Here is a 21,847-nt window from a genome sequence, read left to right on the forward strand (position 1 = left end):
TTTCTTCAGCTGTTCGGTCAAAAATGCCCCAAAATATTGGCGCGGACTTGGCCTACTGGTTAAGTTGCGCGCCCATGTAGCAGGCGGCCTGGGTTTGAATCCAGCATGTGCCTCCTTTCTGGCATGTCATTCCCCCACTCTCTACAAGTTTCCTACACTATCCACTGTCCTCTCTGCTATCAATAAAGGTGTAAAAAAAGCCCCAAAAATGTAACAAAAAAAACCAAAAAACCAAAATATAACCTAAAGTCAACCAACTCTTCTTATTTTGAGATGTCTTGTTTATTTTTCAAAGAGGTCAAACCACAAAGACAGTCATCTGTCTTTTAGGGATGGGCAATGATTTTCGAATATTCATTCACTTAATAAAATCAAAGACTTACTGCAAATATTTTCTCATTTTCAAAGTAACATTTTTCATTGTTTGTACCGGTGCCTGGTTGTAATCATAGACTGTAAAAAATATGGACGTAGTATCCGTGACGTCACCCATCTGTTCCTGAGAGCTGTTTTGAAGCCAATCGACGGCGGCAGCCATATTGGAAATGCGGAACTCAACCAGGCAGAGTGTGACGTAGTTCGAGCCTCTTAGCCAATGGCTGTGTGTTCCCGACCGGGAGTCACGTCAGTCATGTCCTTATTTGGGCAAAACTCGTAATCCTAATATCTTCTGAACCGTCACGTTAGAAAAAAATTCACCCCCCGTACAGTGTGTGCTGATAGAGAGATTAGCTTCATAGGGCCAAGCCGTTTTTTGAACCAGGCTGTAAACATGTTTATTAATGCTGCAAAGATCGTCTTTTTCCCATTCATATCTATGTAGTTTCCGGTGTTTCTGCAGCCAGCCTCAAGCGGATTCTCGATGTATTGCAGTTTATATCACTTCCGCATTGGCTTCATCGTTTGAGACCGGAGTTTGCCGCTTGGTTGTAATACAGTATTCCCGCCAGACAAGTAACAGAAGAAGAAGAATGCTAACTGCATTAAATAGCAAAAGAAGAAGAAAACAATTTTCTCTGTTTCTGAATCTCACACTACTACACACAAATTTCAAGAGTCTGAGCATGTCTGTAAAATGTAAACAAGTACACCATGCTGCGTCACAGAAACAACAACATAAAGATCCAGACAGACGCTGTCAGTGCCCGCTACTAGCAGCACATCATCCTGCTGCTGGTTAACGCGACTACCATACAAACGGGACGTTAACGGGACAGGTCTGTGTGTGGGGGAGGGAGGGGGGGGATTATTTGAATAATCGTTGAATAGATGCCAATGATTATTGAATAGTATTTTGGCTTGAAGTGCCCATCCCTACTGTCTGTCTGCAAAAATATGAAACAGAGAAACAAAGTGTCACAAAACAGGTTCAACCCAAACAGGCTGAAACAATAAATCCATTTTAGAAAGACGCGAGTAAATGTGTTTCTACCTGTTTCAGATTTTAACCTTGGGCAAAAATGTTTCATTTATAATACATTCAGAGGTGTAAACTCAATTTTAGGACACAATAATAAAATATTCAAATGTTGCTCCCTGTTCCTTTCTTGTATCAAACTTCTCCAGTTTTAGGGGATTATAATTCTATTAGGGGTGTCCCAATCCAATATTGATATCAGATATTGGTCCGATATCAGCAAAAAAAACAGTATGGGATTACATCAGCCTGCATCTAAAATCTCCGATATAAGCACTCCGATATAAGCAGTCCATGCCTACGCTCCATGCATCTGTCACATCTTCATTAATAATAATAATAATAATACATTTTATTTATAAAAGCGCTTTAAAAGGTTCTCCAAGCGCTTTACAGGAAAATACAATTATACAATAGGACAGCAAAGGAAAACAGTGCAAAAAAAAGCAAAGAAAAGCAAGGCAGCTAAATAAAACAAAACAAGAAAAAAATCAATCAATTATAGTTTAAAAGCCTTTCTAAATAGGTGTGTTTTGAGTCCGGATTTGAATTTGGTGAGTGAGGGAGAGAATCTGAGGTGTTGGGGGAGAGAGTTCCAGAGGGTGGGGGCAGCGACAGAGAAGGCCCTGTCCCCCCAGGTTCGGTGCTTGGGTTTGGTGAGAGGGGTGAGGAGGTTGGCGTTGGTGGAGCGGAGGTTGCGGGACGGATTATATGGCTGCAGAAGGTCGGTGAGGTAGGAGGGAGCTAGGTTATGGAGGGCTTTATAGGTGATGAGTAGGATCTTGTACTGTATTCTGAAGGGGATGGGAAGCCAATGGAGGTTCTGGAGGACTGGGGTGATGTGGTCTCTGGAGCGGGTGTGAGTGAGGAGGCGTGCAGCTGAGTTTTGTATGTATTGTAATTTGTTGAGGAGGGTGTTGGGTGTACCGTAGAGGATGCTATTGCAGTAATCGATGATTTTTACCCCCCGGTGTGCGTTAGAGACATAGACACAACCGGGGGACGTCTGTTTAATATTTCACGTCTGACATTTTTGCCGCTCTCACCGTAAAAAGCTCTGCGTCTAAAGCTTGATTTAATCCAGTTTGGTGATACATCAGACACATTCAGTAAGTTTGGATCAACTCCTTGTCATCAAAGATGCAGATGCATTTCAGAGTGCCTTGAACGGTCTGTCAAGTGCCTCTGTCACTGCTTGGTGCATTCAGGGACGGTCGTAAAAGTGCAACACAGCCCTTATACTGCGTTCAAGGCATTTTTATTTGAATCAAGAGAATTAAAATATCGTCATAGTGGTCACATCAAGAATTTTTACTTTTTACTTTTTAGCAGTGAGAGGCTAAATCATTTAACTTCAGATATTAAACAAAAGTGTTTGATTTATTGTTCTCTGTTTGAGTAATATCACTTGATCAAGCCTTTTCTAACATTCCATACTACAGAATAAGTAATAAAAGTATGTATGATTCATGCTGATATCGTATCGGATCGATATCGGTATCGGCCAAAACTCAAGGCTGCAATATCGGTATTGTATCGGAAGTGAAAAAGTTGTACGGGGACACCTCTAAATTGTATTAACTGTTTTATATGCAGTAGGCTTTCACCATGAGAAACAATAAGACATCCGGATGAAGACTAAGTGGGCACTGGTTTGTTTATCAAGGTCTGTCTGGACAGGTACAGACTTGGATTTGACTTTACCTCACTTATTTCACCTGAAGCTCTGGGGAACTGATCACAGGAAAACCAACAATTCCTCCATGACAGTATTATTATCACATCTGAACTAAAACATATCAACCATAATATCAAAGTTTAGCTGTTATACAATGAACACATCTAGAGTTCAAACAGAGGAGGCATTTCTGATTGTTGCCCCTTGGTTTTCCCTTCTTTGAAACTTTGAAATAACTGAGTTTATATCAGTTATCTCTGGGTATATGAACCAAAAGCTGACAGTAAGCAGCACAAGGAAGATTTATTTAAATAATCCTAATATTTTGTATGTGTTGAACATAAAGATATAACAACTCAACACTTCCTCTCGTGGGTTCAGCGAAGCAGCAGCAGCAGCAGCAGTTCAGAAAGCATGTGCAGTGTAATTTCTATAACAGCTTCTCCTCATTACTCAACATCGCTGTGAGACGGAGAGAGATCGTCACATCATGCCTGTCTACTCTTCCCCCTGTAACAGCTTGTTACTAGACTACGCTGCCACACTGACTTCCTTGTCCTGCTGCTGAATATCAAACAGGCCGACTTGAAATCGAGCTGCGCTGAGACAGAAAATGAAGACACGATATCAGACTTGCTCGTTTTCTCAAATACGGGGGGAGGCTGAAGGCTGAAGGCTGGAAGTCAGGGGGGGGGGGTGAGGCTGAGGGGAAGCCAGCTTATGACTTGTTGTGATTAGCAGACTGGGCTGTGGCACTATTGATTTGAAAAGTGAGTAAGACTGTTCCCTGATAGAAAACAACCACAGATTGAGTTCTTGACAAGCAATTTGTTAATTGTAGAATTCATCACAAGAAATAAATGACAGATATGATGGAGGAAAATAAGAAAAAAGATGCATCCAGCTTCTCAGATGTGAGTAATAGCTGCTGTGACTCTTCTTAAATCTTAGTTTTTAGACACTTCATTTACAATTTACAAAGCTGATTCACAATGCAAAATACTTCTGTGGTCTTCCATCTATCCTGCAAATAGTACACATACTTTTATTATTGCTATTAGAACTGTTACACAAGTCTGTATGAGCTGTTGTGTTGTTGTTTTTGTTTGTCTCTGTCCATCTCTCTCTTTCTGCATCTCTGCTGTCCCCTTTCCAATCCGAGCACAGTCGCGGCAGATGCCTGTTCAACACAAGTCTGGTTCAGCTCGAGGTTTCTGCCTGTTATAAGCATAGACTGTATAAATAATGGACGTAGTATCCGTGATGTACCACATCTGTTTCTGAAGCGCTGTTTTGAAGCCAATCTTTGGCGGGAGCCATATTGGATATTCAGAAGTCAACCCAACTTCTGTCGAGCTAGTGTGACATAAAGCGGCGGGCTTTGAGCCTCTTCGCTAACAGCTACAGTGTTCCTGCCTGTCAGTCAAGTCAGCTGTGCCTCTCGTAATTGGAATTCGTAATCTTAATATCTTTGGAATTGCCGCGTTACGAAAAAATTCACCCCCGGTACAGTGTGTGCAGATCAAGAAATGAGCTATCCAGACTACACTCGTTTTTTGTACCAGACTGTAAACATGTTTATTTCTGCTGTAAAGATCGTCTTCTTTAAATTGGTGTGTATGTGGTTTCCAGTACTTCCGGAGCCAGCCTCAAGTGGACACACGAGGAACTGCAGCTTTTAACACTTCTGCATTGGACTCTCACGGCTGGAGGTTGCCGCTTGATTATGAGGAAGTTTTTCCTTCGACACTGTAACTTGCTAAATGCTGCAAAGTGCTCTGCTCATGCTGGATTAGGATGTGTCTTTATAAAGAATATAAACAAGGAGTACAGTCTATCCCTGCTTTGTGTAAAGCATCTTAAGATAACATTTGTTATCTTGTGAATTGGCACTATATAAATAAAGATTGATTGACTGACTTCATCTGTGTAAAGCTTGAGAAGAGTTGCATAAATCCATTGTTTACATCAAACTGGCCCGTGATTCCTCTTGGTTCAATTGTTTTAACCATGAGGTGTCACTAAATCCATTTAAATAGCAATGTTTCCTTAAGTTTAAGGCTATGTCTTCAAAAAGAAGTAGGAATGCACCGATCCTACTCTTTAGGTCCCGATGCCGATATCGATACCTGGACTTTGGTATCTGCCGATACTAGGGATGACCACAATTAATCGATTATCGATTAATTGATTGTTAAGAAATTACTCGAAACACGCATTTTTGTTATCAATTTTTCATCACGTGGAACAAACATCATGTGGTCTCATATTACCCTCAGCTATCATGGAAGTGTTTTAAGTTTAAAGCATGTTTCGATGGGAATCAGCTGTTAAAGGTGTTCCGCACAGCGGAGATGCTCAGCTGGCGGCTGCGGCTGTGCGTCAGGTCTCCACGTGCGCTTTTTTAAAGAGGATCAATACAAAACTGCTGCCAACAATGACACGAAGGTTGACAACTTTAAACAGGATATTTCCCTCCTTTGGATACGAAGGAAACAGACAGGTGGGAAATTCAGGTACGCTATGTTTGCAGATCAGAAACATCAGAGCCGTCTGTGCTTTTCTGCAGCTGGATAGTGACACGGTTGCGCTCTCGGCTGACACCTGATTGAATACACGTTATTTTTCTCAATAAGAACGAGTAGGCAGCAAACTGGACACTGTGAGTCTGAAGTATTCTTCTGTTAGTAGTCTCAGGCTTCACTTTATAAGATTATGTCCGCGTAGAATATTTTAATGAACCTGATCGTTGATATTCTGCGTGTCAAACATGTACCTGTATTCAATACAGCCAGTTATTTGCATTTTGTTGCTGTAGAAAATACAATTTAGGGGGAAAACAACTTATTTGGCATTGTTTTTGACGTAAGAATAATAATGGGTTTTTTTATCAATTAATCGATAATTGATCGTTAACATTTCCAAAAATCGATAACGGAAAATACTTAAAATGTACATCCCTAGCCGATACCGATACTAGCCGATCCAATCCCGGCGGTTGGAAATATAACTTTGGCACCCCGTCCCGGTATCATTTGTGTGCGGGAAACACATTCAAACTTGAGTCATGACACAAAATAATGCAAACGAGCTGACTTGTTCAGGTAGGCTGGAGTTCAAGCGGACCAGTGTCAGAAACATTGTTTACGTGATGGTGAACTGTACCTGGGTTCCAAGTGCTAAACCAGAGGGTGGAATCCCTTTATTTCAAGGATCCAGAACAATTAAATCCAATAACCTGTCCGTTTTTTCAAACTTTGAATCCATTAATAGAAGGTTTCTTCCTTCTTTGCAGTCGGCTACAGCTCACGTAAACTTCTTCATTTGGGCTTCCATTATATTTTTCAGCGCGACTGCCATCCGTCGAAACATTACTGCTGCACATGTTGCAAGTTTCCGGCGGAGTTGTTTGCAAAAGAAGCATGCAGCTAAACTGCAGAGCCTCTGTAGTTATCCTCCATCATGCTCCATCCGGTTCATGATGGAGGACAGATCTGCCATATGGATCGGCACTATATATCGACCCCTTGTCACCGATATCCGATCTAGCTTTTTGAGTCCAATCTGGCCGATATCCGATACCAGGATCGGATCGGTGCATCCCTAAAATGAAGCATTACTTGCTACATAAAATGTTAAAAACAAGAGTATAAAATGCCTTTCACAATTTCCCCAAGCTTCAAGTTGATCCCTTATATTGTTTATTTTGTCCAGGAACCAATCCACAAATAAAAATGGTGCACATTTCAAAGATGTGTAAAAAAAAAAAAAAAAAAAGGCGGAACAACAAATGACGATTTATTCTATTTCAATCAGTAATTAAGCGATTAACACATCACGTCATTATTTGAAATTGAAATTTTAAGTACGCCTGATAGAAGAGAAAACATGCGCCTGATAAAAATTGAATAAAAGACTCATCAAAGAGAAAACATGCGCCTGATTAAAAATTGAATAAAAGACTCATCAAAGAGAAAACATAAAAAGGTAAATAAAAGTGTAATTTTCAAAGAATCCTGATCAAAAAGTTATGTTATGCTCCAAAACAAGAACAGGTCTCATAACAAACCACAGACAGAACTGTTGACGTTGAATGGGACCTATTAACAGAGAGCAAACTGCGTCATGACCACTTCAAACTGCAGTCTGTATGAATGTGGAACAGTAAAGACGCTTTTTGGGGTTAGTGGCGGCACATTTCTTCCAGTACATTTAGAGTAGCATGGAAGGTGGGATACTTGGCACAGATCGCCGTCTTCCTTTTTCCTGGCTCTGGGAACCTAACTTACCAAAAATAGCATTACTTCAAGTGTCCACCCTTTACAAAAAAAAAGGCAAAAATGGGAAGAAAATGGTGGAGTGACAGTCAAGAGTGAGTTGTCTGAGAGTTGGAGTTTCCACCATGTGAGGAGCTGAAGCCTGGTAGAGAGTGAGCTGGAGAGGAACTCAAAATGAGAGCAATAGAGAGAGAGAGAGAGAGAGAGAGAGAGAGAGAGAGAGAGGGAGAGAGAGAGAGAGAGAGAGAGAGAGAGAGAGAGAGAGAGAGAGACACAGAGAGAGAGAGAGAGAGAGAGAGAGAGAGAGACAGAGAGAGAGAGAGAGAGAGAGAGAGAGAGAGAGAGAGAGAGAGAAGGGGCCTGTAGGCACTGAGCAGCGTCACTCAGTCTCTCCATTTCCCATCAGCCCTCCCGCCAACCTCGATCCGCGTATAACCTCCCCCACTCTCCATCCCCCACTCAAAGCGTTGGCCAATCGGCAGGCTCTGGCACCCGTGATGTCACAGTGCAGTCGAATTTTGTGCGAGCCAATCAAGGCATGTTACCGAGCCCCAAAAGAGAGTGTCTGCTGGGCTGATTCAAACCAGGCCAGAAAGAGAGAGACAGACAGTCAGAGAGATGCAATGATGAGAGAGGGAAAGCATGAGAGAACTGATGGAGAGGGAGATACATGGACAGAGAGAGGGAAGATCAGACTAGCAAAGGTTTACACAGCTTAGTGGAAATGTTGAGTGCGCATGGGAGTTCGTTTTGGCCAAGTTTGGGGCAGAGAGGTGATTTAAAGGGTAAATTAATTGACAGAGAGGTGGAAGACTAAGTGGAAAACACACCATACACACAAAAAGGAACCTACACGTGGATTACGACTCAAACTTTTCATGCTATCATTTGTCATAATCTAGTAAGACTTTACATAAAAATGTGTGTGCGTGTGTGTATACATATAAATACACATTTAGGGGGGCGGCTTAATGCCTTTATCCATAGAGGATAGGACAGTGGATACAGCATGAGACCGGGAGAGAGATATGTGTAGGAAAGGGGCCGCGGGTTAGAATCGAACCGGGGCCGCCCACTTAAGGGTTATGGCCTCTGTACATGGGGCGGGCAAGTGTACCACTAGACCAAACCTGTGCCCTTTATATAAAAATGTATTCTAGTTTCTATATGTGGTATATTTGTAGTCAGAGTAGCATTGACAAGTAATTTTTGCAAATCTGCAAAAATCAAGGGAAGCTAGAGAAAAGCCTCCATTAACAGCGAAACTGAGACCTACCAGAAACAGGTGAAAGGGAGCTACACCAGGACATGTAATGAACCAAGATATGATGGCAAAATTAAAGAGGGTTAGGGGAGAACGGGGTTGGTTGTCACACTTTTTACTGTCTTGATGATTGCTCATCATCAAAACATCTTTCAATGGTCATTCCTACATTAAATTGAAGCTTAAGGTGTTGGCTTGAAATGTGTATCCCTCTCATTTTCAAACTCATTGTAACAAAGAGACAATTAATTATCAAAGACACTCGGACACAACCCCATCACGGGGATGGTTGTCACACACTATGGGGTTGGTTGTCACACACTATGGGGATGGTTGTCACACACTATGGGGTTGGTTGTCACACACTATGGGGATGGTTGTCACACACTATGGGGATGGTTGTCACACACTATGGGGTTGGTTGTCACACACTATGGGGTTGGTTGTCACACACTATGGGGATGGTTGTCACACACTATGGGGTTGGTTGTCACACACTATGGGGTTGGTTGTCACACACTATGGGGTTGGTTGTCACACACTATGGGGTTGGTTGTCACACTATGGGGTTGCTTGTCACACACTATGGGGTTGGTTGTCACACACTATAGGGTTGCTTGTCACACTATGGGGTTGCTTGTCACACACTATGGGGTTGGTTGTCACACACTATAGGGTTGCTTGTCACACACTATGGCGTTGGTTGTCACACTATGGGGTTGGTTGTCACACACTATGGGGTTGGTTGTTACATACTATGGGGTTGGTTGTCACAATGGTATTTCAATGGGATTTTTTTTTTTTAAAAAGGTAAGAAGGCAGAACTAAATTTGAAAGTTTAATTGCACTGACAAGTGATAAGCCTACATAACTTAATGCATTTTAACATAAACTGAGCAAGGAACATGAACAGGAAACCCATCTTTAGGCCAGCTTATATAACAACATAAAGAACAAAACAAATAGGCGTAACAATAATAGCCTTCTCAACTGGTTGTTACATGTGACAACCAACCCCAAAGAGAATGTGACGACCAACTCCAACTGGAATTTTTTGCTAGCATCAAGGCTAACAACCGCCTAACAACTACTTAGCTAGCTAATACAAATCTTAATTCTAGCTTTCCCCTCACACTTTGTAAGGGTAACACTTGTTTTGTTATAAACCCATCGTTTAAAAGCCTAAAAGAAAAATACTGAGGGGCTGAATATTTACAATTTGACATGAAAAACACAAAAAGCCCTCTCACCTCAAGTTCAGCTGTCTTACTCCAGAGAAGACTATGTAAGTAAGTTCTGATCCTAAATCTGGAAGTGTCCATAACCCAATTTGAGAGACAGCGCCCTCTGGTGGCGAGATATAACGAGTGTGCCAACCAACCCGTGTGACAACCAACCCCGTTCTCCCCTATATCACTTAGCTTTTGATCTGAACATATGGTGGCTTCTGAAGTTGCTAATGGGCTGTGGACAATGCAGTGCAGAGAAAATGAAGTGATTGGAAGTTATCACTAACTGCTGGCTACACTGTAATGGACAGAAGGTTGACCATCATTCCGAGGCACACACCGTATAGTACGATAGCTAATGGGTCACGTTACTTTAATTTGAAATAGTTCTCTACATTCAGTAAGAATAACACCTCAAATAATAACCAGTGTTTGAAACTGATATTTGGTTACCACAGCAGCATGAGGCTCGTTAATGAAGTAGCAGTTTGCATTGATTTAAAACTATAGTGCAGAATGACATCACAACTTTTAAAACAGCAGTACGAGGAGGTTCACATTCAACAAAAGATGTTGCACTTTAATCAGTCCATTAACAGGAGGGACATACTGAAGGACCTCTCTGATAATCTGCAGGGCATGTGTCAGGCGCTGCAGGTTATCAGACACGAGGGGCAGGGAGCGACGAGAGATCGTCTAATCTTTGATTGCAGATGGCGATCTTATATGGATTAAAAAAAGAATAAAGTAAAAAACGGCAGCAGTATTATGTTTGGACTGCTGCATATATGCTTGGGCGCTGAATCTATGTGTGGGAAACACTGTGTCCAATGCGTCACCTGTGCCTTTCTTTCAAGTCAATAAAAAGGACCATGTGTGTGAAATGCATGACAAAATGCAGAAGCTATTTGTATAAGAAGTTATCGAAAGACCAATTCAAACTCTGATGATTTGAATGACAACTAGACTGTATGGCTGGTTGGTTAGTAATTCAAAGGAGCAGAGAACAGAAAGGTATAGGGGTGTAGAAAAAAATGGGTGTTGGGTGGGACAATTGGTAGTTGAATCCAGATGGAGGTATTATGGTTGATAAAAACTGATGCTTCCCAAAGGATACCTCCCAGAGTCCCAAAGATAGACCTGTGTCCAAATTATCTAGCTCTCCGTGGCAAATATTGCGTTTTGTACCGAGACATTTACCAATAAGCGGAAGAGTGATGATGTCGCTGCAGCGCGGTCACAAAGAAAAGGTCACATCTGTTCTTTGTATTTGTTTTTCTGAGCTTTCAGAACGCACGACAGCCGGTATCATCCTCTTCCATGGATTACATTCTTACCTGGAGGTGACATAGTAGATGACATGAAGATGGCGAGTTCAAAACTAACACATTGCCTGTGTCTACGCCAAATCACAGCAGAAGTTAAGAGTCTAAAATCCTCTCATGTAAGAACATTTTCATGCCTAAATGATCTTTATTGGATCAGACATCTGAAAAGAGAGATGGACTATTGGAAGAGGAGAGTTGGGGTGTCATGCATTAAAGTTATATGGGCTGAGGGGAAGGAGGTACATTTGTTTGCACTACACTGCCTGGGGAAAAAACAGTGTCTCCTACTTAAGTGACTGGTATACAGTGCAGTTCAAATCTATCATAAGGGTCACCAGTTTAAAAATGAGGGTTTAGAGATGATCATTAAAACATATTAAAATCAATTATTCATCTTATTTAGAGATGCTGGAGAGACTTTCTCTTCGGGGATCTAAAAACAATGAAACTGAAACTTAAGGGAACACCACTCTTTGTTTAAACTGTAATATTTCACAATCTGTGAAGACAGGTTGTGAGTAGGCATTGTTTGGCTACAAAGGAGGCCAATGAGGTGTTGTAGTGCTCCAGTGTATTATATCTTACATATCAGGAGCAGACCTGTTACAGAAATAGCCACGCTATCTGCCAGCATTTGGTCATCACCTGCCCCGGCTCTGACTCTATATAAGCTGTATTCCCCGCCCTTGCTGCCATACTATACACAGCATGCCAGGAGCAAAGCCTAATGGGAGCGCACCCAGTTCTAGCTGGCACAAACACAAACTGGGAGCATCACCAACTCACATAGCACTAGATACATTTGAGTATTTCAGTCAAAGGTGCCAATAAAAAGGAGCCTGTTGAGTTGTGTTAGCAATGCAAAACTTTCTGGGATGACTTATTTAGCTGATTTAAGTTGAACAACTTCATTTGGTTGCCACATTTAAAGTCATGTAGATTCAATCAGCTGCCTTAAAAATGTTGCATTAGCACTAGGGCTGCCACAAACGATTATTCTGATAATCGACTAGTCATCAATTATTTTTGTGATTGGTCGACTAATCCGATCAAACGTAAATTACAGCTTATTGCACCGGCACGCAGCTGCTCTTATAGTGTTTAAAAAATAAAGACAATTAAGATGATAGTTGATTCAACTTTTAATGAACTTTGCAGCTTGTAGCAGCATTTCTGACATTTTTTAATGTGAAGGCACAACTCTGGCCTTAAACATTTTTAGCTGTAAATGTTTAGTGCATTGTAAAATGGAACCAAAAACTATGCACTATGTATAGTTGCACTATGAATACTAAGTAAATAGCTCACTGTTGACGCTAATGTTAGCATCTACCTAGCCAATTAGCTTACCGAGGCGGCTGTCCCTCTTAGTCAGAAATTGAATCAGCCACGACGTGCTTCCTTTTCAGATGCTCGTGCATCGACGCCGTACTGCCATGGAAGGCGAGTTCTCTGCATTGCACATTCTTCTCTTTTATTTTTGGAAAAATGCTCCCAAACTTTCGAGCTCCTTAGCCGGCTAGCCATGATACTGTTTGGGCATACCTTTTCAGGTGACATCACGGCAGACGCCGATTACCACGGCTGACCCCGATTACGTCTACTGCGCATGTGCGTCAAGGACAGAAAGGCAAACAAGACAGCGGAAGGTACAGCGGCAGTTTCGAGAGAAAAACAAAGCTTCAAAAAATAAACGATGACATCGACGATCAAAATCGTCGGCGACTAATTTAAAAATTGACGTCATCGTGACTAGTCGACTAATCGTGGCAGCCCCAGCACTTAGTCGCATTGTAGTCATAGACTGTATAAGTAATGGACGTAGTCTCTGTAACGTCCCCCATCTGTTACTGAAGCGCTGTTTTGAAGCCAATTGTTGGCAGGAGTCATATTGGAAATGCTGGAGTCAACCTAACTTCTGTCAAGCTAGTGTGAAGTAAAGAGGCGGGCTCTGAGCCTCCTAGCCAACAGCTACAGTGTTCCCGTCTGTCAATCAAGTCAGCTGTGCCTCACATAATTGAAAACTCATAGTCTTAATATCTTTGAAATTGCAGTGTTATGAAAAAATGCACCCCCCGTACAGTGTGTGCCGATCGAGAAATGAGCTATCTAGACTAGTCTTTTGTACCAGGCTGTAAACATGTTCATTTCTGCTGTAAAGATCGGCTTTTTTGAATTGGTGTGTATGTGGTTTCCGGTCATTCTGCAGCCAGCTTAACCCTCCTGTTATGTTCGTTTCTTAGGGACAGCAATAATGGTCCTTGGTCAACTTGATCCGGGGCATATTTAATCATCCAAAAGTGTCAGAACCCCAAAAAATCCCAATACTATTTTTTTTTAAAATCTACTTATTAACTTCATTACTAACCATTTAAATCAACATTTAGTGCAATGGTGTTCTTTAATTCTCACAGATCATGGTTCAATGAGGATAACTCACTCGTTTTTGATGAAATTCATGTTAAAACATTTTTAATGTACATCAAAAAGCCCTAAATATAAAAATTAAATTTACATTTTGAAATTATTATTTTTTTATGAAGTGATGTCGATAAATTAACAAGAGACACCTCTTCTGTCACATGCAGCCCAGATTTTAATGCTGTATTTAGCTGGTTTTGAAGGCATATATTACCTCAGATGGAAGTAACCTCTGAATGCCACTGGCCTTTCATCCACTGTGACTTTAGAAATGTGAAATAATCCTTTTTTTTTTTTTTTTTTTGAACATTAAAATGGGTCAATTTGACCCGCAACATAACAGGAGGGTCAATAAGATGCAAGAATAAAAACAACATTAAAGCAGATGATACTAACTTTACCTGATGGACAGTTTTCCGTTTGCTCTAACACAACTCAAAGTACTGAGTCCTCATTAGCAGACATGGAAAATACAGTCATGCAGTCTATACAATATGCTGTATACTATTTATATATATATGACAGTAATAATAAGGGCTGGGCTAGAGCTGGGAAGAGAGATGGAGAGGCAGGAAATATGAACATCCGCCCACGCTTGACCATGCGCACATACCCCCACACCCCACACCCCATCCAGTGCTTACTCACACACTCACACTGAGAGGTGTGTCTGTCGTCGTGAGCAGCAACCGTGGAAGAGATTATGGTTCAGCCTGTCAAAGTATGGATGAGGGTTTCTATGGTAATGGCAGGTAATTTCATCAATCTCACACCTCATTTTCACACTTTGTTATCACTCACTCTCACTCTGAACAGCGTGATTAACCTAGGCACAGCTACACACGTCAGGTTCAGGCTCACACTTGAGAAACTACATTTTCATCCGTCTATCCAAACTCTGGTTATTTCTGCAGAAGAAGAGGGGACATGTACAAATTTCTTTCAATTTATGCTTTGGGACAGTCAACATAATTATGTATTTTCATGAAGGCCAGACTCAATCTTATGTCATGTGTAAGACAGACATTTTTAAAAGACTGGCTGTGGCCCAATTTAAAAATCTGCACTTTTTTGGAGTCACCTCGAAATGTAGGATACTCAACTCTGAAGTGTTTTGCAATACATTTTCATTTCAGAGTTTGTATGTGAGCCTATGGGATGCATAGCAAATAAATAAACCATTTACATACATCTAAAATATGTAAAGCAATAGAAAAGCAATAGTTGGACCCACACTTTGGGAATAACTGGTCTAAGCAAAAGGAGGATTTTGATCTCATTAACAATCTCACCATTTTAACAACTATCACGCATCTGCTTTACACTTCTGTCGCAGCAACCACTGCAGCGTGTTCTTATTCAAATGTGATTTATTTGCAATCGTGTGTCAATTTTACACAAAATTTCCCTCTCAAATAAATACTTAAGAGAAGTTTCCACGACCAGATCCTGAATACCAAACAGCTGGGGCGCAACAAAGCAGGCAGCTTGCAGCAAATTCTGTTTAACGTGATGGATTTGTGTGCTGTTCTTCTAGCCTCCACGAAAACGTGACGGGGACACGTTGTGCAGGGGATGTAATTGCTGTCATGCATCCGTCCAACTGACTGTCCTGAATTTGGCAAGAGGGCTGCAATCTAGCCCTCAGAACTTCACTCTGCGAGCGCACCCACCAGGCCTGCGAGTGAGACCACTTCCAGCGTAGGAAATTAACACCAGGCACCAGCCAAACAAAGTGTGGGCACTGTCAAAGTTTGTAAATTAGTAAACACTACAACACCTTTGAGCAGACTCTGAGTCATAACTGGCAGCATGGAGAAAAATCCTCACCAGGAACCCGCCAAAAGAAATGTGGGCATCGACAACAAAGTTTGTCACCTTTTAAGTTTGCAAACACTGCAACACATTTAGCACATTCTGTACAAGAGCTGTCACACTCCAACAGCCTGAGTGTTAAGTTTTATTTAAAGGAGAGCGTCACCAATTTACAAGTCTGGCTTTCAATGAGTCAGGTGCCCGGAGGGAGACAGAAACAGGTCAAGTTAGGTGTTTACCCATAAGATGGACTCATTTGAACACAAATTCCCCTCTTTGAGTAAATGTCCCTCCACCGTGGCTTAGCACAGAGACACCTTGAGGAAACAGGAACTTTTTGGACAACATAACACAACCATTGTTTTGTTTAACTAATGATATGTGTGGACTAATTTGTTACTCATGCTGAAATCCCCGGATTGTATTTCATATCTCACCTGTTCCCTAAGATGTTGATCAGATCAATTTAAGAATAGAGAACTGATGGGGCGCTGGTGGCCTAGCGGTCTAAGCGCCCCACATACAGAGGCTACAGTCCTCTTCGCAGGGGTTGCCGGTTCAATTCCCGGCTGTTCGACCATTTCCTGCATGTCTTCCCCCACTCTCCACTCCCCACATTTCCTGTCTCTCTTCAACTGTCCTATACAATAAAGGCAAAAAGGCCAAAAATATAACTTAAAAGAAAAAAAAAGAATACAGAACTGATTATTCTGTCTTTGAGTCATGGATGTCATTTATTCACTTTGCCATAAAATCCATACCACCACGGCGTTATATTAACTTTTTACTTCATCTGCCATTGGCTAGTGACCTCCAAATATTTACCGGCCAATAGTATTTTTCACCAGCCAAATAAAAAAACTGTCTGTTCCTCTTCTTGATCGTCTCCTGCCTCTTTGTTTATCCTTTTTGTTTGTGGCGGCTTCACGCCGGATAGTGTCACCACATCTTCCTCGAAACGCTCTTCCCGCCGTGCTTCTTCAAGCAAAGGGAATGAATACAACTCCAGTAGCTGACTTCACGCCGTACCCGATGTACCAAATCACAACACAAGTACAACCAGGGGTGCATCCGGCTCGGCTGGTGGTGAAGCTTTCACCAAAGCGTCTGCCCCCTGGTGGCTGGCTGCAGTATAGGTCAAAAAAGCAGTCAGTCAAACTTTAAAAAATAAATACACATGGTACGAATGTTTCTCACATCCGTATGCTGTGGTGATATGTAGTTAGTATTTGACTGTTTTGTGTTCAAGGCCTCTTTTTCCTGAAAAGTTTCTTTTTCGTTAGTTATTTGAGTTTAAAAAACGGGGTTTTACTTCCTGTTTGCTTTGATTCACAGCCGCCGTAGAGGGAAACTTCAAAGGACACACAGCGTCTTGTGACGTTACGCTGTAGGGCGAAGCTTATTACAGTGGCTTCACAGACTCTGGCTGCACAATGGCGGCGCCCTGGAGCATGATTTTTTGGCTTCAGAACCGTACAACGGGAAGAGGCGGAGCAATGCTGTCCATTTTTATTTACAGTCTATGAGTACAACACGCCGCAAGCGTCAAAAGGTCATTGACGTTGGAATGGATTCTGGGTTCTGGGATATGTGCAAGAGTTCATTTTGCATCTGTGATGTTTCTGCCTGTATCCATTTTATCTGTCTACGCTTTAAATAAAATGCGAAATCAAAAAAATAAATAAATAAAAAAGTTGTAGTCTTTATGATGTGAAGTCATGAATTTGATGTTCACTTATAGAATATAGGATAGAGTGAACAGACAGTGGGCAGAAATGGGCGAAAGTATGAAAACAGAACCTCACATGTAATACAACATTTTCTATCGGCTACTGGTGGGTGTGTGTTTTTGTTTTACACGCCAAACTAATTCTTTACCCGCCATTGGCGCTTGGCGGGTGTTTATTTTACACCCTGCATACCACATCCAGGGATCAAAACTGATACAATGAAATGTAACTAGCTTCAATATTTACATGGGCACCTCACCTTTGTTTTTAGATGCACTGGAAAAACTGTGAACCTGTCCTTTAATTTCTTTGAATGAATACTGCAACCACAACATTTCTTTTGTGAGCGTTTGATCAGATTGTAGGAACTAATCAGCTGTCTGGATTGTGCATGCGCTGGCGTCTTGTGTTTTGTCCAACTGAGGCTCTGCCAGAATTTAACATTTAACCTTCTTTGAGACTCTTTAGGCACAACTGTTTTTCTGGATCTTGTTTAACGGTACATTTTTACTGTCTTTGAATGATCGGTTGGACTCGAGGCGCCGATCCAGTGTTTTAACTTTCTGGCGCTAAGCTACACTTAACTGATCTATCAATAAATCAATCAAGCTTTATTTATATAGCACATTTCACACAAATCAAATGCAACCAAAAGTGATCTACGCCTGTGTGGAGACCACCACCGGACCAGATATTAGGCCTCCATTCCCCCCACCATCCAGATGCAACAGCTGTCTCCAACTGAAAGGGTTTCTGAACTGGGAGGGAGAATATCCGTCTTGTATCAGATCAGGGTCTAGCCTCTCTTCCCTTCCCACTCTATAGATGATAAGATGTTTAACACAGCCTATACTTAGCCACCAACTCTTCCCTGTGCGTGTGGGGGGAAAGCACTGGAAAGGAGCATTGCAGGAACAGGAAGAGTGGCGTGTGGCCTGCTCGGTAAAAACAAAGACATCAGAGTCAGAGGAGCCGGCTTTTGTCCACAGTTCACTCACAACAGGGGAAGTCTTTGCTTTTCTAAGATGATCCAGCATTGTCTTGCAAAGTGGTGGCCATCTTTGGAAGGGTTCTACTTTGTTCTGGTGAGGAGCTGACTCGCTCTGGAGGAGAAGCTTCAGTCAATTAGGATGCATCACTTTTGCCTGACTCATGCTTGTTTTTAATCTAAGCAAACCCTTCATTGTATGTTTATTATTATGATATGATGTGATGTGTTAATATTGCTCGTTCAATATTTGAGCTGCGAGATTTCAGATTAGTTTAGATTTTTACCAAATAAGACCTACTTGTGATGTTGCAATTTATTCCGCTCAGACTGAACAATAAATGGTATTGTTGGTTTGATGGAAAAGAACAACTTGAAGGTTTTAGTGCAACAAGAATTATTACAGGAGACAAAAAGTCTCTGTTGCAAGAGAGAGATGAGACCTTAAACACAAGGTCGTGATGGCAAAATAATTCACTGGAAACAGCCATCATGCACACAGGAGCACTAATTTTAACTCTCCAAAGTCTCATTAGTGATGCTTCAAAGTCTCTTACGAGGAACTACGGCCTGTAACATGCACTGACCATCTGACATGTTTGTACAGTTTAAAGTGGGGAGTGTGGAAGCTAGCTTAAATAATGAATAATACAGCGCAGTGATGGACAGGTTTCAGAGGTTTAGAGGTAGTGGCAGCAGGGAATGAGACGGACAGACACTGGATTATATCATCTCCCCCCCCCCTTCTGTTTTCAAGGATAAAATGAGCCATGTTTTGATATGAGTATTTACGTATTTAAGTGGCAACCTCTGGCTGTGAGAATTGAAGCCACTTCTGGAAGTGTTAAAAACTGCAGTTTCTCAAGTGACCGCTTGAGACTGGCTCCAGAAGTACTGGAAGTCACATACACACCACAGAAATAAACATGTTTACAGCCTGGTACAAAAAAACAAGTGTAGTCTGGATAGCTCATTTCTTGATCGGCACACACTGTACGGGGGGCGAATTTTTTCATAACACTGCAATTTCAAAGATATTAAGATTACGAGTTTTCCATTATGAGAGGCACAGTTGACTTGATTGACAGGCGGGAACACTGTAGCTGTTGGCTAGGAGGCTCAAAGCCCGCCTCTTTACCTCACACTAGCTTGAGAGAAGTTAGGTTGCGTTTAGCATTTCCAATATGGCTCTCACCAACGATTGGCTTCAAAACAGTGCTTCCGTGACATCACGGATACTACATCCTTTATTTATAGTCTATGGTATTCACTTTGAATGTCCATTTTATAAATCACAACACTGAAAATTTTGTTGGTAAATCTGGCCTCTAGTCCTTTAAGAATACACAATACTGCTTTATGCTATTGCGAAACACACATTCTGTCATTTATCATGCCATGTTGTTTGTGTCTATCTTGTTATTGTGTCAAAAGCAGTGGACCTACTTTCATTTCTTGACAGACACTTTCATCAACAATTACAAAACTGGATTTGAAACTACCAGATTCAACAGCTTGAACACACTCAGAGAGATGTGTCTTGAATGCATCACAATATCAACAGCATAAAGAAAGCCCCAAAACCCAAAGAAATGAGCGTCAATCATGACAAAACATTCTTAACAGAGTATTAAACTTGTGGATGGATCGCCCAGAGAGTGCAGCGAAGTGTGGCATCATTCACAACAGCAGTAGCAGTACTTTGTAGGATCTTCAACAAACACAACAGCTTGGCTACAGACCAATAATTGTGTTAGGTGTAAGTGTGAAAAGTTTCATTAATTCAGATTCACATCTTACAGCTTCCTAGTTGGCAGACAGGTAACGAAATTGTAAGAAAATTCATTGTTTTTTGCAGCTCTTTTTTTTCCTCCTGCTTTGAAAAATAAGCTGTTTAGCATCTCAGTGCAACAAACTGATAAAGGCAACTTGATGAATTCAGATACATTTGGGTGATGAAGTGTTAACTTGCTGCTGTGCTTGGGACATAATCCTGTTTGCACTCAGGTAGGCCTTGTTGCATTTGACCAAATACGAGGGCTATGACGTTCACAACAGGCTATTTTTAATACCAAGGAGAGTCAAGGCATGACTGTTTCACCGGAAAAGGGTCAGTGATCATGTGTAAATGTATTTTCAAATTGAAGTAAGTCACTCCTACTGTACTCCCTTGTCTATTTAACGTGCACTTATACAGTTACACAATGTGGCTTCACAACCACTACAAGGAAAATGTGACAACTATCAAAAACCTGAATATGCATGTTGGAAGTTCAGACTGACCAGCTCCTGATGGGGGAGGGAACTATCCTTTGAGTAGCTACACCTGCCAACTATTATGTACCTGCCATGGCTCACCTTTACATGGCTGTTGCAACACTTTTTAACTGTACATTTAAACATACATATATACCTGATCACCAAATAAAATATCAGTGCTCTGCATTATTCATCCTTTGGGAGTCTAAAGCATCCATTGCTATGCTTTCTTTTGTTTACTATTTGAGCCTTCCATATACTGTGACACAAGGAAACAAGCCTCAAAGTATAATAATGAAAAATCACTACCTATTGAATATGGTTTAGCTATGAGGGTTTTGCAAGTGTCTGATAACACACAACCTAAAGGACAATAAACAGAGCAGAAATTAAAGAGAGAGAAAATCAGAAATATAGGTATCTACTGAAAGAAAATAAGGCTTCTACTGAGATTGGCTGTGCATATTAATAAAGCATAGTCCCAGATGAGGATGCAAACATACACTGTGAAGGAAGGGGAATTTTTTCAGTGCAATTTTCCATTTCAGCTCCAGAAACTTGGAGGTAACTTTTTGTATCCAGGTGCTATCTCTGCACTTTCTCGGTTATAAAATATGAACTTGCAGCCTTCCTGTAAGTAATACGGGGGTTTCATGCAGGTAGAGAGATCACTCATAATGTGACTTATCATTATAAAAAGAGTAGCAGCGCATTAGCTCCATTACTCGCACAACTTCTCGCCTAAGTTCTCAACATTGCATCTTGAATCTATGGAAACAATGCATGTTACTTTAGGTGCATCGGCATATTGAAGTTAGTTGTTTTGCGGGATCATGGTAAGTTGCAAACCAACACAAAAGAAACGAGGGAATCAAGCGAGCCAAAACCACTACTCTTCATCACCATCCTCCTCTTCACACAGTCACCATCATCATCTGTGAAGCACAGGGCTCTTTAGCTTTAGGGAAATAATAGAAGGGAAGGAAAGACGGACCACGCTCTGTAGATTCATAAAAGACCAGTGGCGAATCGCAGCCAGTCCGCCATAAAAACATAACAGCGAGGTTTTTAAAATGTCAGCCCCCCGAGTCTTACCTCCAACCCGGTACATGTTCGCTGCCATGACTGCCCCCGGTCCCTGGCTTCCTCTCCAGGTAGAGGGGTGGCTCTCTTCTCTCTCGCTGCCGGAGCTGTGTTAGCACTGCCGCCGCTGTGTGTTGGAAAATGGAGGATTGATCAATACGAAACAGACTAGCTGAGGGACCTTAAAGAGACAGTACACTCTACTGCTAGACCTGAAGTTTCCCAGCTAGCAGTGTTAAAAACATTCTGTTATTGTTCCAGAGGATGTTACTGTAATGTTTTCAGTGGGAAGTTTGCTTTGTGTTAAACGAATGTTCTTTAGTAACATTCTCTAAAAAACATTAATAAAATGTCAAGT

General features: G+C 41.4%; 1 protein-coding gene across 2 annotated transcripts in view; it reads right to left on the reverse strand.

Annotated features, from left to right (window-relative positions):
* The window catches only part of mta1 (metastasis associated 1), a 74,019-nt gene extending 52,375 nt beyond the window's left edge, over nucleotides 1–21,644 (reverse strand). For both annotated transcript variants that reach the window (XM_034675266.1, XM_034675265.1), the window contains exon 1: nucleotides 21,502–21,644. In XM_034675266.1, the coding sequence (XP_034531157.1) occupies nucleotides 21,502–21,529 (28 nt within the window). In that variant the 5' untranslated portion in view covers nucleotides 21,530–21,644. The remainder of the gene's footprint in view (nucleotides 1–21,501) is intronic.
* Between the last annotated feature and the right edge of the window lie 203 nt (nucleotides 21,645–21,847).

This window comes from Notolabrus celidotus, chromosome 22 (assembly GCF_009762535.1).
Source record: "Notolabrus celidotus isolate fNotCel1 chromosome 22, fNotCel1.pri, whole genome shotgun sequence".
Taxonomy (NCBI): Eukaryota; Metazoa; Chordata; class Actinopteri; order Labriformes; family Labridae; genus Notolabrus; species Notolabrus celidotus.